The 16,629-nt window shown below is 45.5% G+C and overlaps 1 protein-coding gene across 1 annotated transcript in view; it reads right to left on the bottom strand.

Annotated features, from left to right (window-relative positions):
* Positions 1 to 3,588, bottom strand: part of CPNE9 (copine family member 9) — a 228,500-nt gene extending 224,912 nt beyond the window's left edge. Inside the window, exon 1 of the mRNA XM_044301241.1 lies at positions 3,486 to 3,588. Within this exon, the coding sequence (XP_044157176.1) occupies positions 3,486 to 3,562 (77 nt within the window). The 5' untranslated portion in view covers positions 3,563 to 3,588. The remainder of the gene's footprint in view (positions 1 to 3,485) is intronic.
* Positions 3,589 to 16,629: the final 13,041 nt, after the last annotated feature.

The following is a 16,629-nucleotide window of genomic DNA, read 5'->3' as shown; positions in this document are numbered from 1 at the left end:
TTTTCCACCCCAGTGGATCTTGGATTGGAATCCAGCGTTAATTGAGCGAGTACAACAATCCGCTGAAGCCAGCAGAAGTAATTAAGAGGGATCCAGAAATGAGTTTTTTTTCCCCCCCTAATGTCAGCTGTGATTAGGGATAAGCGAGCTGTCTATACCGTCTATAATGAAGCACATAGGATGCCCCGGATTACAGAGGAAATCCAGAATGATATACATTACTAATCTTGCAGCCCCTTATAATGAACTTATAATGCACCAATATGTGCTGTGGTATAGGAAGTAGCAGATGTAGCAGAGCTGAATTTGTTTTTTTCAGCTGTGGTAACGCTCTGTGTTCAGACTTATATTAAATTTAGTCCAGCCACATAACAACCTCAGCTCTGCTATGTCCAACACACCTTGTCCTACTATATATCAACTTGCAGAATAATAGGCTGAACGGGATGGACAGATGTCTTTTTTCAGCCTTGCGAACCATAAAAACGATATGAAAAACATAGCGCTACTATGTTCAACACATCCCATTCTACTACGTAAGACCAACTCGGCCCAGCTATGTGTCCTGTTACATATCACAAATGTAGCTCTGCTACGTCTGACACAACCTGTGCTCCTACAATATAACAAACCCCTTCCTACTTTGTCACAAACATCGTGTCGTACTGCACATGTCAAACTCAGCACTGCTATTTTTGACCAAGTCAGTATTGCAAAATCTGAATAGAATTGGCTTTTTCAGTTCAATACACTCAAATCTGCGACATACACAAGCTCAGCTCTGCTGTGTTTAATAAACCCAGTACACCCAAATCTGACAAACTCAGCTCTACTACCTCCCACATACCCCATGGTACTATATCTGACAAACCCAGCAGTTCCATATCTAACAAGCCCAGCCCTGCTACATCTGACAAACTCATCTCTGCTGCCTATGATGATGCCTTTGATCTTTATGTTGCCAATCATTAATCTCAAAATGTAACTCCACCCCGGCTGACTCTCCAGCTGTTGGTGGATACAACTCCCAGCATCCCACTTGGTCATACTGGGAGTTGTAGTTCTCCAACAGTCGAAGGGTAACAAGTTGTAGACCGCTGCCTTAGGGCTCATGCACACGGACGTATTTTCTTTCCGCTTCCGTTCCGTTTTTTTTGCAGACCATATGCGGAACCATTCACTTCAATGGGTCCGCAAAAACAACGGAAGGTACTCTGTGTGCATTCTGTTTCCGTATTTCCGTATTTCTGTTCCGCAAAAAAGTAGTGCATGTCTGATTATTGTCCGCAAATTACGGTCCGAGGCCCCATTCAAGTCATCGGGTCCACAAAAAAACGGAACGCACACGGAACACATCCGTATGTCATCCGTATTTCGCGGATCCATACTGTAGAAATGCTATGCCCAGCCCATATTGCTCATGTGCTTGGTGATTAATAAGTTACTGATTTCGTTTACGATCCGGAAAAAACGGATCGCATACGGAAACCATACAGATATGTTTTGTGGAATAACGGAACGGAAGAGGACTTAAATCAGAGGAAAAAACCCTCAGATACGGAACAACGGATCAGTGAAAAATGGACTGCAAAACAACAACGGTCGTGTGCACAAGCCCTTAAACAAGAGGATTGGGGTGAAGGACCTCATTATGTATTAGAAGGATATGTTCACATAGAGTTTTTTCATGGTGGATTTTGGAGCAGATTCCGTGTCAGATCCAAATCCAAACTTCCTATTGAAATGAGCAGGATCAAAAATCTGCTTAAAAACTGCGTTGGAATAAAAACTGCATCCAAAAAAAACAAAAAACACAAGGACTTCTAAGGCTGATTCTAGAGAGATCAGTGGTGCACCAAGATCTAGGACTTCACCAATTACACGTCTGTTTCCAGCCTGGTCAGAGCAATGGGCGAACAGGAGGTCCTGGGGGTGTTGTGTATGGTGTCATGACAATGTGATGTAATGGACCACATACTTTTCTATGTCCTGTCCTTGCTGCTCTCCCAGTCCTGGGATCTAATGACCTGGATACAGAGGACAAGTGGATTTGGATGCTGTGCATGTTTATATCCCAGGTTGGACCCTGACTTCATACATTGCTTTGCTCAGATCCTTAGTGGACCTTTAGTCCATGCATTGGACCTTCATCAGTTTAGATACCTGGAACTTGATCCATCTTTGCCTCCCACAAGGCCACAACAATAGATCTACATGCAGTGCTCCACACGTTGGATGTCAATTTGGAGGCACACACAATGGACAAGGGTGGAACTGGACCAATGCCCCCATTAGATGCAGACTGAGTGCCCTACACAATGAACAATGATACAATATCCAAGATACTGGACCTGATCAACCACTTGATGGACCTTAGTCCAGTGATCTAAACATTGGACCTGGATTTTCAGCTCCATGGTGCACTACACAGCTTACTGGACCAATGCCCCACTGTGTATATACCTATCACCTTGGACCTTGATGACCACATGTTGGACCTTGATCCAATGCTCTACAAAGTAGACCTGAATCTGCAGTACCACACAATGGACTATGGTACACTGCACAGTTCACTGGACCAAAGACCCATCACATTAGACCTTGAAGACGACATGATGGACCCTGACCCAATGCTCTACACATTGGACATGAATTTAATAAATTTGAATAATGCCCCGCTAGAATACAACACATGTATACCCATCACCTTGGATCTCGATGACCACAGAGGACCCACTTTGAATACTGTATACTCATCACATTGGACTTTGATAACCACTTGATGGACCATGATCTAATGCTCTACAAATTAGAATTAGCAGTACCACACAATGGACCATGGTACAACTGTCCATTAATTGTACAAATTACCCACTATGAATACTACACCTTGTATACCCATCATATTGGACATGGATGAACACATTATGGACCTTGATCCAATGCTCTACACATTGGAACTCATTTTAATACATTGTATTAATGCTCCACTGTGAATACAGCACCCTGTATACCCCTCACCTTGGACCTTGATGACCACATGTGGACCTTGATCCAGTGCTCTACAAAATACAACTGAATCTGCAATACCACACAATGGACCATGGTAGACTGCCCATTAACTAGACGAAATGCCCCACAGAGAGGACCCACTATGAATTCTGTACTCTGTATACCCATCACATTGGACCTTGATGACCACAAGATGGACCTCCATCCATTGCCCAACACAATAGACCTTGTTGTGAAGCTCTCTCCTGCTGCCAGGTGTAATGTCCTGCACACTATTACTATGCCAGAAACGTTGGCACCTGAAGCAATGCCCAACACAATAGGTACAAAATACCACACATAGACCCGTATTTGAATGACCCAACCCACCAGAGCTGGACCCACCACCCCAGACCTGTGCCTACACCCTGCATAAGCTTCTACTGTCCCCCAAAAAACTCTTCAGATAGCTTCACTTCTTAAGAAATTCCTACCTGCATGATACTGTGATCTCGATCTTAGTGGCTGGCACGCTGGTGTGTACAGGGTCAAAGTCTCCAATAGATGCCATTCTCCTGGAGTCTGCAGGTCCACCTGCTGCTACAGACTGTCTATGTCCTGTGGTGATCTTCAGCTATGGTAACACTTGACTCAAGGCTGCAGGGCTGTCATCAAGATCTTAAGAAGAGGTCCGAGAAGCCAGTCCATGAAGAACTACAACAGAAGAAGACACAACAACATAGCAAACTCCTTGCAGCTTTCTTGGGTGGAAAGAGTCTGAGATGGTTTCTGAGACAGGGGCTGCCATCCTTTTCTAATCCCCAGGTGGCAGGATTTCTAGAGTAACATCCTGATTTATCAAAGTCACTCCATATCTGTGTCACTGGAGCCTATTAACCCTATCAGAGAAGTAGGACACGGTCAATGTTCTGCACTCGTTAGGGGATTGCACCCCATCCCCCTTTCTCACTACCTCCTAATCAATACCCATCCCTCTATGGGTGCAGTCCATCGGGTATGAGTGCCCGCTTAGCTATGCAGTAATACTGGCATTTTCCATGTGCAGCTTGCTGGTGTAAGACCAGTGCCATACTGGGATTAAACCGCCACAGATGTATCAGGGAATTAAATTCTATCTGAAACACTGAGCTTTCCCCTCTGCTACATCTGTTGCTGCTTCTTCCAAATTCTCAATCACAGACCCCCCAAAAATTGCAGAATGCTCAGCATACAGTCAATGAGGAGCAAAGTTTCTGAGCAGCACCAAAGGATATCAGGGAAGAAGCTGAAAGTCCCCAATAATAACCAAGGAGGGGTAGGGAAGGCTAACCCAATGCATTAAAGTTCTCTTTACCTGTGAAGTTGCAGGGGGAGGCAGTTGCTGGCTGGATCCCTTCTGGAGACCCCCCAATGCATATGGTCCTCACTCAGCGCTCTCATATACATGCCATTATCCCCGGCTTGTGCACTAAATATAGAGGATGGGAGAAAAGAACCTGTATCCCTGAATATTGTACACAGAATCCCTCAATGGATAGGAGTAGTGGCTTGTGATGTCAATAGGCCACCTAGTGGCCAGAAGTGGTACTGCGGCTATTATGAAAACGGTCATGCTTGCTTCACAGATTTTAAGCTTTGGATGGTGGATCTGGCTGTGGCTCTCCCTGCCTGATTTTTGACTGCTGCCTAGATATATGATTACATTTTGCTTTGCTAAAAATTTTGATTGCCTTGAAATGACCGGTACGGTAATTGCATTCTGCGCATGTGGTTAAAGAGCGATGGCAATAATAATACAAAAATAACATTAGGAAATCGACTTTTATGCTTTTTTGCAAAAAAATATATAAGGAAGATATAGCAACTGCCAGATGTGCGCCATGTGTTTGCACAGATGAATGAATTAAAGGGGTTTATTCGGAATTAGGATATGAGATCTGTGGGGGGTGGGGGGGGGGGTGTCTGACTCCCGACAACCCCTGACGATCAGCTGTACTAAGAAGCCGGAGTGCTTAGGTCTCTTCGTAGGCCATGTGACGATCACATTCAAGTGAATGGGCCTGAGTTGTAATACCAAGCACTGCCACTATCCAATGGAGGGCGCTGTGGTGGATAAGCTGTGAGGAGGCTGCCGGTGATCAGCGGGGATGTTAGGACTAAGACCCCCGCCTATCCTGAGGACAGGCCGTCAATATGAAAATCCCTGGAAACCCCTTTAACACTTATTGTGGCTGCTGATGCACATCTTATGGGCTCCTGACTACAGATTGCCATAAAACTGTCATGCTGTAGTCAGCGGGGGATGGGTGGCTGTCATCATTTGGAATTCCTGCAGTTGCCAGCTTGGCACTGGCAGCTCCTGTAGCGGGTGGTCATCCACCATGTGGCATTTATAATACTGGTATCTTCCTATGGTCTTTGGGTCTCCTTAGGCACCGGGCCGGTGTACTGACCCCTCACTTAGAGAAGCCGAGCATATCTACTGGTTTATTACTATATAAAGACATTTAAAAAGTTTTACATTTACACTTACAATTAAAATTCTGTATGATTTTCTCCATAAGAGGGGGGTTCTCACATTTAGGATCTTCCTCTAACAGTCAGTTTGCTCCAAAAAGAATTTCTTGCTCTGGAGGACCCAGGACATCAATAGCCCATTGATTTCAATAGGATACTGTGTAATACATCATTTCCCCTGTGGGGGTGCTGCAAGGGAACTGGACGCTTGCTGCAATCTTATATCTGATCACTGGGGGGTCTCAGAAGAAGGACTCCCCATGACAAGCTTATTATCAGGGGACTGAAGCAAAAATAGGATTATCTACAGCAGAGGACCCCTTTAACTTACAAAAACTTCCCCAAAAACTGCTCCTGAGCTTCCGAAACCCGAATAAATGAAGTTCCTGCACGCTCTGTGATCGCCCTTTGCATTAATGACTTTCACCTCTCTCTATATCAGGTGGCAGTTTCGGTGGCATTTAAGAGTTTCTTAACTTACATCTTGCCTTAAAAGAATGCAATCCAGATCCCAGCATGGGGCGATAAGCAATTACCAGCATCCCGGAGGAGGCTCGAGAGACGCCCGGATATTGTACCGAAAAGCGCACAGAATGGGGATTTTATTACTTTAAGTATCTGACATTCAAGGAAAAGAATCATAAAAAGAACTGATTTGTCCTGATAATCACAGAATGTGACATTTTTACATAATAAGGTGTTTTACATATTACAGGGAAGTTAAAACATTGTATCCGATATTCATTGATTATCAGGGGACCCCAAGGTCAACAACGTGGGGTGTAATTTTCCAGAATTTGTATAGAGATTCCAGCATCCTTTTCTGCCACACAGCTCCAAGTCTTCTCCATCCCTTCATACAGTATTCTGGCTGCCTATAGTCACCACTAGGGGGAGCTCATTGAATATGGATTTACACAGTTGGTTCTACACTCATTGGGAGCTGTAGAAATGCAGTGAGCTCCCTCTAGTGGCACCGTTGGTACTACAAGTGCAGTGAGCACCCTCTAGTGGCACTGTTGGTACTACAAGTGCAGTGATCTCCCTCTAGTGGCATAGTTAGTACTACTCATGCAGTGTGCTCCCTCTAGTGGCACTGTTGGTACTACAAGTGTTGTTGGTGCTACAAGTGTAGTGAGCTCCCTATAGTGGCACTGTTGGTACTACAAGTGAAATGAGCACCCTCTAGCATCATAGTTGGTACTACACATGCAGTGTGCTCCCTCTAGTGGCATAGTTGGTACTACAAGTGCAGTGAGCTCCCTTTAGTGGCACTGTTGGTACTACAAGTGCAGTGAGCTCCCTCTAGTGGCACAGTTGGTACTACAAGTGCAGTGTGCTCCCCCTAGTGGCACAGTTGGTACTAAACGTGCAGTGAGCTCCCTCTAGTGGAAGATATAGGTAACAAATATTTTCTCATTCAACTGTATGATAAGGTGTAAGAAATGCCAGGGCCCCTCTCACCATGGGCACCAGTAGCCACATGGGCCACCACTATGGCAGGTATACTGCTGGATCTATATCAACACCACAAACAGGGTGGTGAATGAAAAGTAGGGTGTCCCTCTTATTGGTCATTCCTGCCGATCTTAGGCCATACCTTTGCTTTAGAGGAGGTGCCATAGTGGGCAACATAAATCTGCCCCTTGAACAAGCCCCAATTTCAAAATCAGTGCTTGGGTGGTTCATCGCCAGTGCTGCCCCCAAAGAGCTGCTAGTAGGGGTCATAAGGGCCCAAATCTGTTCTTCTATGAGACATCAGCCAGAGGAATCTAGATAGATAAGCAGAATATCATCAGTTCCTCTTCGTTCAGATATCTTAGGTACACCGGCCCTTTAACAGTGGTGGGCGCGATGCACTGTATGTAGGAACTGGAAACATTCTCTCCAGTTTTAGCAATGCCATAAGGAAAGGGTTAAGGAGACAAGTTAATGAGGACTGTACCCTAGGTGGCGAGGAACTACAGGGAATTTGCAGTAAGTGTCAATTTTTAACTCCCTCATTGCCAGATTGCGCCAATTAGGATGAGGGGTCCGCGGTCCTCCGGGCAGCCCCCTCTCCCCCCATTGGGTTCCCAGTGGCCTCAACTCTAGCGGAACACATTGCAGAGTCATTCAGGAAATGTTTACACATGTTGAGACATATTGGAACAAATGATCTCCGGCTCTTACCTCTCCGCGCTGTCCTGCGTGATCCGCTAATTAAGAAGTGACAGAATTGGGACACCTGAACTCTGCGGGGAGCTTCTGATGAGACAGATATGAGCGCGAGGAAAAAAATCAAACTGTGCCTGTAAGTGGGGCAACGCAGGAAACTGAGGCATGCGAGATCCGTACGATCACGGGTCATTCACATTCCCATACGCCGATGTAGCAGAGCTGACTTGGTCATGAGCGGTCTTTATTGCATATGTTAAATCTCAATCATTGGGCAATTAAAAAGTTTAGCAACTTTCCAATATACTTTTCGTTTTAGTTCCTGAAAATTTTCAAGATCTCTGCTTGCTGTTTGCGAAGGCAGGCGCTGACATACAGATCTATTCAGACAGGGCAGATATGTTGCAGAAATTTCTATTGGTGTGAATGGAGTTTGCGGAAATCCATCCCCATATGGATAAAGGGGATTGACGGTCAGCGTGTGAATATAACCTTACGTTAAAAAAAAGCATGTCTGCGTCTGCATTCACTTCCCACAGCGGAGTGTTTGCTTCAGTTGTCAGGTAACTACATGGACAGCTCAGATCGCTCTACGTTTGCTACAATGTATCAGCGCAGGTGAAAGGTATCAGCCTGGAGGCCAGGAAGTCGATACAGTTGAAGGAAACCTTCATCCCTGAGGCCTCGTCCACACTTCTGATTTTCACGGACGTGTTCTGTCCGCATTTTCTACGTTTCCTGTTCACACATCAGTATTTTTTGTCTGACTGTGGGTTCATGGAGGCATTCACTACTTTGATCCGTGATGCGGACCAAGCATGCCCATAGAAGTATATGGGTCCGTGAAAATCACGGACGCAACGCGGATGGCAGTCCATTTTCACGGAGGACAGATAGAAAATGCTCTTGAAATTAGTTTTCAGCTCAGCAACGTCCGTGAATTGCGGATGACACGCAGAGGGAAAAAATGGACACACAGGCCCGTCACGGATCACCTTCACAAATGATAGACGGACGCTTTTTTTTTCAAGGACGTGACACTGACACGGAAGTGTGGACGAGGCCTGAGGAGCATTTAAATCTGTACAGCAGGGATAAGCAACCTCCGGCACTCCAGCTGTTGTCAAACTACGACTCCCAGCATGCTCCATTCACTTCTCTGGGAGTCCTGAGAACAGCCAAGGAGGTGTGCATGCTGGGAGTTGTAGTTCACCACAGCTGGAGTGCCGAAGGTTGCTGATCCCTGCTGTACAGGGTTGGAGTCTCTGAATAAGAAAGGTTTCATTTGCTGACAGCAAGCAGAGATTTTGAAGACGGTAATGACTTGAAATACAAAGGGGGAGAATTTACCTCCCACCATGCCAGTTTTCTGACGTGAAAAAGAGTTTTTAAAATGCCACTTACGAAAATTTTGTCGCAAATTGTGTTATTCGTCGTCCTTGCCACTTTCTTGAATAGAGGGCGTGACGAGGGCAGGGAGGGGGTGAGGCCTGCAGGGTCCGGCATAGGTATCTTTTTACACCGGCATACATTTCAGTTTAGGTGCACGGACTGCCGGAGGGTGCACCTAATTTATGACGAGGTGCGCGCAGGCGATGGATGATCAGCGCTATTCATCTGCATGGGGTGGTTTTGGCGGCGAGCAAGATGAATGGGACATTTCCGGAAAGTTCTGTACAACTTTTTAATATACTTTCAATTCATCGCCATTTAAAAAAAAATCTTGCTGTCAGCGAACGAAACCATCCTGAGGCTGAAAACTTGTACAGACCTAATACTCAGGGGCGCACCACCAATGAGGCCAGACGAGGCGATCGCATCAGGCAGCACCAGAGGGGGCAAGAGCCGGGGGGCAGCGGAAAGGCCATGGGCAATGAGCGCTTTGATTGTGGCAAAGGGGTTAGGTTAAGAAATTGGCATTGGGGAAGGGGGCACCGTTTCAGTTTTCGCCTCAGGCAGCAGAAAGGCTAGGTGCACCCCTCGCCAATGAAGGTTCTGCGAGCCTAGACTTTTACCTGCACCGACACATTGTAGCAAACTATCTGTGACCAATCTGAATGGGGTTGTTTTTGGCGGCCGGCACGTGGATTTCAATCAGTCGCAGTAGTTCATCTGCCATGTGTGAATTCGCCCTTACAGGACTGATCGGGGACTATTACCATTCCCGGAGGCGAAGCGAAAACCAGATCTGTAGGACTAAAAACCGAACGTGGCTTCATCTCGCTGACACCAAGGTAAAAATAGAAAGGAGCATATGGAATTATTCATTCCTCTTCCGGTAATTATCATACATCATTATAAAATGCTACAATCCAGTCCTCAGCAACAGTACAGCTCACTCAGATGCAGCAGAGCTGGAAGCGATGAGTTTGTCATTGGCACAGTTCAGCGATATTTTCCGTAGCTTACCACAGGACTGTAGGGAAACCTGCCGAGCTGTATCAGACTCCAAAATAGGTCAGCTCTGCTATATCTTCATGTAGAACATCAGATGTATGATATCCTTTTAAAGGGAGTTTGTCACCGGTCGGATGCCTTTAAGAAAAAGCAGCAGTAAGATCACATAGAAACATGGCTAAACTGCTCAATCCAATTCTCTTTCTTAAAGGGCCATTTCTCCTGTCATGTCTGTTTCAGTAAATACTTGTATTCTCCCATGAAGTAACCATTCTGGAGCATCTTTTCTTAGAAGTTGGCATTTTGTTGGCCCTCTGTTATTCCTCCTGGAAATGTATGAATACATGGGCCACTGGGTGTGTCGCTGCCTGTTCTTACACTGTCCACTCTCATCACTGTGTTGATGATATCGGGCTATGTAGGGACACGCCCTATTGAGAAGGGGAAAGGTGACGGCCAATTATCAATATACAGGTCCTTCTCAAAAAATTAGCATATTGTGATAAGGTTCATTATTTTCTGTAATGTACTGATAAACATTAGACTTTCATATATTTTAGATTCATTACACACAACTGAAGTAGTTCAAGCCTTTTATTGTTTTAATATTGATGATTTTGGCCACAGCTCATGAAAACCCAAAATTAATATCTCAAAAAATTAGCATATCATGAAAAGGTTCTCTAAACGAGCTATTAACCTAATCATCTGAATCAACTAATTAACTCTAAACACCTGCAAAAGATTCCTGAGGCTTTTAAAAACTCCCAGCCTGGTTCATTACTCCAAACCGCAATCATGGGTAAGACTGCCGACCTGACTGCTGTCCAGAAGGCCATCATTGACACCCTCAAGCAAGAGGGTAAGACACAGAAAGACATGTCTGAAGGAATAGGCTGTTCCCAGAGTGCTGTATCAAGGCACCTCAGTGGGAAGTCTGTGGGAAGGAAAAAGTGTGGCAGAAAACGCTGCACAACGAGAAGAGGTGACCGGACCCTGAGGAAGATTGTGGAGAAGGACCGATTCCAGACCTTGGGGGACCTGCGGAAGCAGTGGACTGAGTCTGGAGTAGAAACATCCAGAGCCACCGTGTACAGGCGTGTGCAGGAAATGGGCTACAGGTGCCGCATTCCCCAGAAACAGCGGCAGAAGCGCCTGACCTGGGCTACAGAGAAGCAGCACTGGTCTGTTGCTCAGTGGTCCAAAGTACTTTTTTCGGATGAAAGCAAATTTTGCCTGTCATTCGGAAATCAAGGTGCCAGAGTCTGGAGGAAGACTGGGGAGAGGGAAATGCCAAAATGCCTGAAGTCCAGTGTCAAGTACCCACAGTCAGTGATGGTCTGGGGTGCCATGTCAGCTGCTGGTGTTGGTCCACTGTGTTTTATCAAGGGCAGGGGCAATGCAGCTCGCTATCAGGAGATTTTGGAGCACTTCATGCTTCCATCTGCTGAAAAGCTTTATGGAGATGAAGATTTCATTTTTCAGCACAACCTGGCACCTGCTCACAGTGCCAAAACCACTGGTAAATGGTTTACTGACCATGGTATTACTGGGCTCAATTGGCCTGCCAACTCTCCTGACCTGAACCCCATAGAGAATCTGTGAGATATTGGGAAGAGAAAGTTGAGAGACGCAAGACCCAACACTCTGGATGAGCTTAAGGCCGCTATCGAAGCATCCTGGGCCTCCATAACACCTCAGCAGTGCCACAGGCTGATGCCTCCATGCCACGCCGCAGTGAAGCCTCCTGGGCCTCCATAACACCTCAGCAGTGCCACAGGCTGATTGCCTCCATGCCACGCCGCATTGAAGCCTCCTGGGCCTCCATAACACCTCAGCAGTGCCACAGGCTGATTGCCTCCATGCCACGCCGCATTGAAGCCTCCTGGGCCTCCATAACACCTCAGCAGTGCCACAGGCTGATTGCCTCCATGCCACGCCGCATTGAAGCAGTCATTTCTGCAAAAGGATTCCCGACCAAGTATTGAGTGCATAACTGAACATAATTATTTGAAGGTTGACTTTTTTTGTATTAAAAACACTTTTCTTTTATTGGTCGGATGAAATATGCTAATTTTTTGAGATAGGAAATTTGGGTTTTCATGAGCTGTATGCCAAAATCATCAATATTAAAACAATAAAAGGCTTGAACTACTTCAGTTGTGTGTAATGAATCTAAAATATATGAAAGTCTAATGTTTATCAGTACATTACAGAAAATAATGAACTTTATCACAATATGCTAATTTTTTTAGAAGGACCTGTAGTCATACATTTCTAGGAGGAGTTGCAGAGGAACAGCACAATGCAGCGTTGTTTTGAGAATTGCAGACACGTCAGGAAAACGCCCAGGTTCTCTTTAAAGGGATATGCCACCTTTGAATATCTCGTAACATGAGAGAAGTATAATATGGGACATTTCAGGACCATGGATGGTGCTTACTATAATATGGGACATTTCAGGACCATGGATGGTGTTTACTATAATATAGGACATTTCAGGACCATGGATGGCGCTTTTTTATATTATAGGACATTTCAGGACCATGAATGGTGCTTACTATAATATGCGACATTTCAGGACCATCGATGGTTCTTGCTATACTATGGGACATTTCAGGACCATAGATGGTTCTTGCTATAATATGGGACATTTCAGGACCATGGATGGTTCTTGCTATACTATGGGACATTTCAGGACCATAGATGGTTCTTGCTATAATATGGGACATTTCAGGACCATGGATGGTTCTTGCTATAATATGGGACATTTCAGGACCATGGATGGTTCTTGCTATACTATGGGACATTTCAGGACCATGGATGGTGTTTACTATAATATGGGACATTTCAGGACCATCGATGGTTCTTGCTATACTATGGGACATTTCCGGACCATGGATGGTTCTTGCTATAATATGGGACATTTCAGGACCATAGATGGTTCTTGCTATAATATGGGACATTTCAGGACCATGGATGGTTCTTGCTATAATATGGGACATTTCAGGACCATGGATGGTTCTTGCTATACTATGGGACATTTCAGGACCATGGATGGTGTTTACTATAACATGGGAGATTTCAGGTGGGACATTTCAAGACCATAGATGGTGTTTACTATAATATGGGACATTTCAGGACCACGGATGGCACTTACTAATATTATAGGACATTTCAGGACCATGGATGGTGTTTACTATAATATGGGACATTTCAGGACCACGGATCGTGCTTACTATAATATAGTACCATTTCAGAACCATGGACAGGTCTTTAAAGATTCCAGCATCAGCGATGCCATACACTAAACTTAAAGGGGTATTCCAGTTACGTAACGTTACGTAACTAGTAGATAATTGGGGGTCCTAGCACTGGGAACTCCACCAATTATGAGAACAGGCCCTACCAAAATGAATGGAGCGGCTAGTTGGGCATGCCCCCAGCATATGTATGGGAGTTCTAGAGATAGCCGAGTACAGCACTCTAAATCCTCTGCATGGGCATAGAGCTGGATGATACAATTCTGTCTCCTTGCAGCCACCACTAGAGGGAGCTCACTATATACTCTGTATACATATACAGTTAGCTCAATGACAAAAGCTCTCTCTAGTGGTGGATACATGTAGCCAGAAATTTTAACATTTAATTCTATGACTATGCAGGAAATTTGGAGTTTTTTGTTATCAGAATAACAAAGTAACATAGTTTGAAAGGTGTTTATCTAAACAAATCAAGACACATTAAAGGGAGTCTGTCACCCCATTTTAGCATGTTAGACCGTTAAAATAGGGTTATGTGATCTAGCCAGAACATAAAAACGGTACCTTTGTGGTAGAAAACGGACTTTTCAATTTGCAGAAAACGAACTTATAAGATTATCTTCTGAGCCCTCTCAAGTGCCCAGGGCGGTCTCTCAATCCTCGGAGCCCCAGGCAGGCACCTCCTAAACGGCTGATAACTCCGCCCTCCGTGCGCCTCTGCCCGCCCGTTTACTCCCCTCCCCTGTCCCTTTCCACTGCGGCAGTGCGGTACAAATCATAGCGGGCGCATGCGCAATGCGATGCCCGCTCCTGGCAGGGCATCGCAATACCTATTGCGCATGCGCCCGCTACGATTTGTACCGCACAGCCGCAGTGGAAAGGGACAGGGGAGGGGAGTAAACGGGCGGGCAGAGGCGCACGGAGGGCGGAGTTATCAGCCGTTTAGGAGGTGCCTGCCTGGGGCTCCGAGGATTGAGAGACCGCCCTGGGCACTTGAGAGGGCTCAGAAGATAATCTTATAAGTTCGTTTTCTGCAAATTGAAAAGTCCGTTTTCTACCACAAAGGTACCGTTTTTATGTTCTGGCTGGATCACATAACCCTATTTTAACGGTCTAACATGCTAAAATGTGGTGACAGACTCCCTTTAAAGGGCAGCTGTCAGTAGTTTTGTACCTATGACACTGGCTGACCTGTTACATGTGCGCTTGGCAGCTGAAGGCATCTGTGTTTGTCCCATGTTCATATGTGCCGGCATTGCTGAGAATAATAAGTTTTAAAATATGCAAATGAGCCTCTAGGAGCAACGGGGCGTTGCCATTACACCTAGAGGCTCTGCTCTCTCTGCAACTGCTGCTGCCTCTGCACTTTGATTGACAGGGCCAGGTGTGATGACATTTTCACTGCCTGTCTCTGTCATTCCAAGTGCAGAGGGCGCCACAGTTGCAGAGAAAGCGGAGTGTCTAGGTGCAATGGCCACACCTCAGTTGCCCCTAGAGGCTCATTTGCATATATCAGAATTTCATTCTTCTCAGCAGTGCGGGCACATAGGAACATGGGACCAACACAGATGCCTTCAGCTGCCAAGTGCACATGGAACAGGTCAGCCGGTGTCATAGGTACAAAACTGCTGACAGATGCCCTTTTAAGAAATGAATCAGGCTAAAATGTTGAACCTAAAAATGACACCATAAAAGATGAATATTAAAATGTTTATAAAGAGAAGTACTCGGGCTAGTCTATAGAAATGTTTCAGAAGTTTCTCAGCACTGGAGATATGGTGGTGATCGTAGGATTATTATTAAAAATGATCCAATCTGAACTGGCTGATAACAGGGAGCAATAGTCTGCATTCAGCTACCCAGCCAATGGAATAGAGATATAGATATCTAGGCATATAATCAATGTCTGAGACAATAGTAGTAGTAGCAGTCTATTCCACCCTCCTCTGCAGTGCACCTGCCTAATGTTGTGAAGTGCACCCACCCCCCTCCTCTGCAGTGCACCCGCCTAATGTTGTGAAGTGCACCCACCCCCCTCCTCTGCAGTGCACCCGCCTAATGTTGTGAAGTGCACCCACCCCCTCCCCCACCCATCAATCCAGGGGCTGAGATCTTCTGTCATGCGATTTCCAGCTCTGATAAGTAGCGTCTCTGCACAACTCCACAAAAGCTCTTTAAAGAGTCTTTAGAGACTCACAGATGTCGCTCATTACACATATAAAGAAAACCGCAACGTCCTGACGTTCCCTCCATTTACCGATAAGGGAAATCCATATTTTTTTTTTCTAACAGGCTGATTACAAGTCAATCTACGGCCTGAATTAACGATGCTGCGGGTAATGAATGAACTGTTCCAGACTCTCTGAACTCGTCTACGTGGAGCTGATAATGCGGTCAGCAAATTATTTATGAATTTCAATGAGGATTTTTGTGATTTCTTTCTGTTCTCATCAAGGTGAAAGATGTCAGAAGAGCGGGGGGTGGAGGACGGAGGAAGGGGGGGGGAGGTGGATTTTTATTCCGACCGTTAAATGCTGGATGATGATTGCTAACCAGTTTGCAGACGGCAGCTGAGCCGACCTGTAACACGCAGAGGGATTTGGAGCTGTGAAAGCATTTATTTAAAAAAAAAAATGGACTAAAAGGAGACTTTTGGGTAATTTAAAAAGTTGGGAGCAAAGTTTCTTGGAGAACAGAGTGCATGGGGGCGGGAGGTGGGGGTTACAAAATGTGTGCAGATTCATTTATTTATTTTTTATAGAGGTTTTAGTATAATTTTGCTGATACAGAGCTCCCAATCTCCTGCCTAAATTCTACAATTCTCACTTCTTGCAGTCACCACTAGAGGGAGCTTTCTGCTCATACGTTTAACTCAATAGTAACACAGCATGCAGCCAGCTCCCTCTAGTGGTAGACGGCAGGAAGTAAGAGTTTTGTGATTCCGGGATGGAAATGGCGCAAAGAGGTACAAGCTCCAAGCAGTGTGTGTGTAGGTTTATGTTACTGCTGCTCAATAATTTGCACCTAGACATTGCACAAATTGGCTGCCTCCGTTGCAGGCAGTGGGTTCACTTTAGGTCTCCGAGCTCTGCAGTAAAACCATAGAAATCTTCCTTTGACTTATGAAAGAAGACAAGACTGGAGATGAAAGCTCTTCTGTAATCCGTGTGAGCCAGGAAGATCAGACTGCATACCAAATGCCATTGTGCTGGACTGGGGCCTACCAGACTGGGTTGGATTGCATGGAGGTCCGGGGAGATCAGCGGGAAGGATTCGTCCTCTCCTACCGGGGTGTCAGTCTCCA

The sequence above is a fragment of the Bufo gargarizans genome, chromosome 7 (genome assembly GCF_014858855.1).
Source record: "Bufo gargarizans isolate SCDJY-AF-19 chromosome 7, ASM1485885v1, whole genome shotgun sequence".
Lineage (NCBI taxonomy): Eukaryota > Metazoa > Chordata > Amphibia > Anura > Bufonidae > Bufo > Bufo gargarizans.
This window is presented reverse-complemented; position numbering and strand designations above follow the sequence as displayed.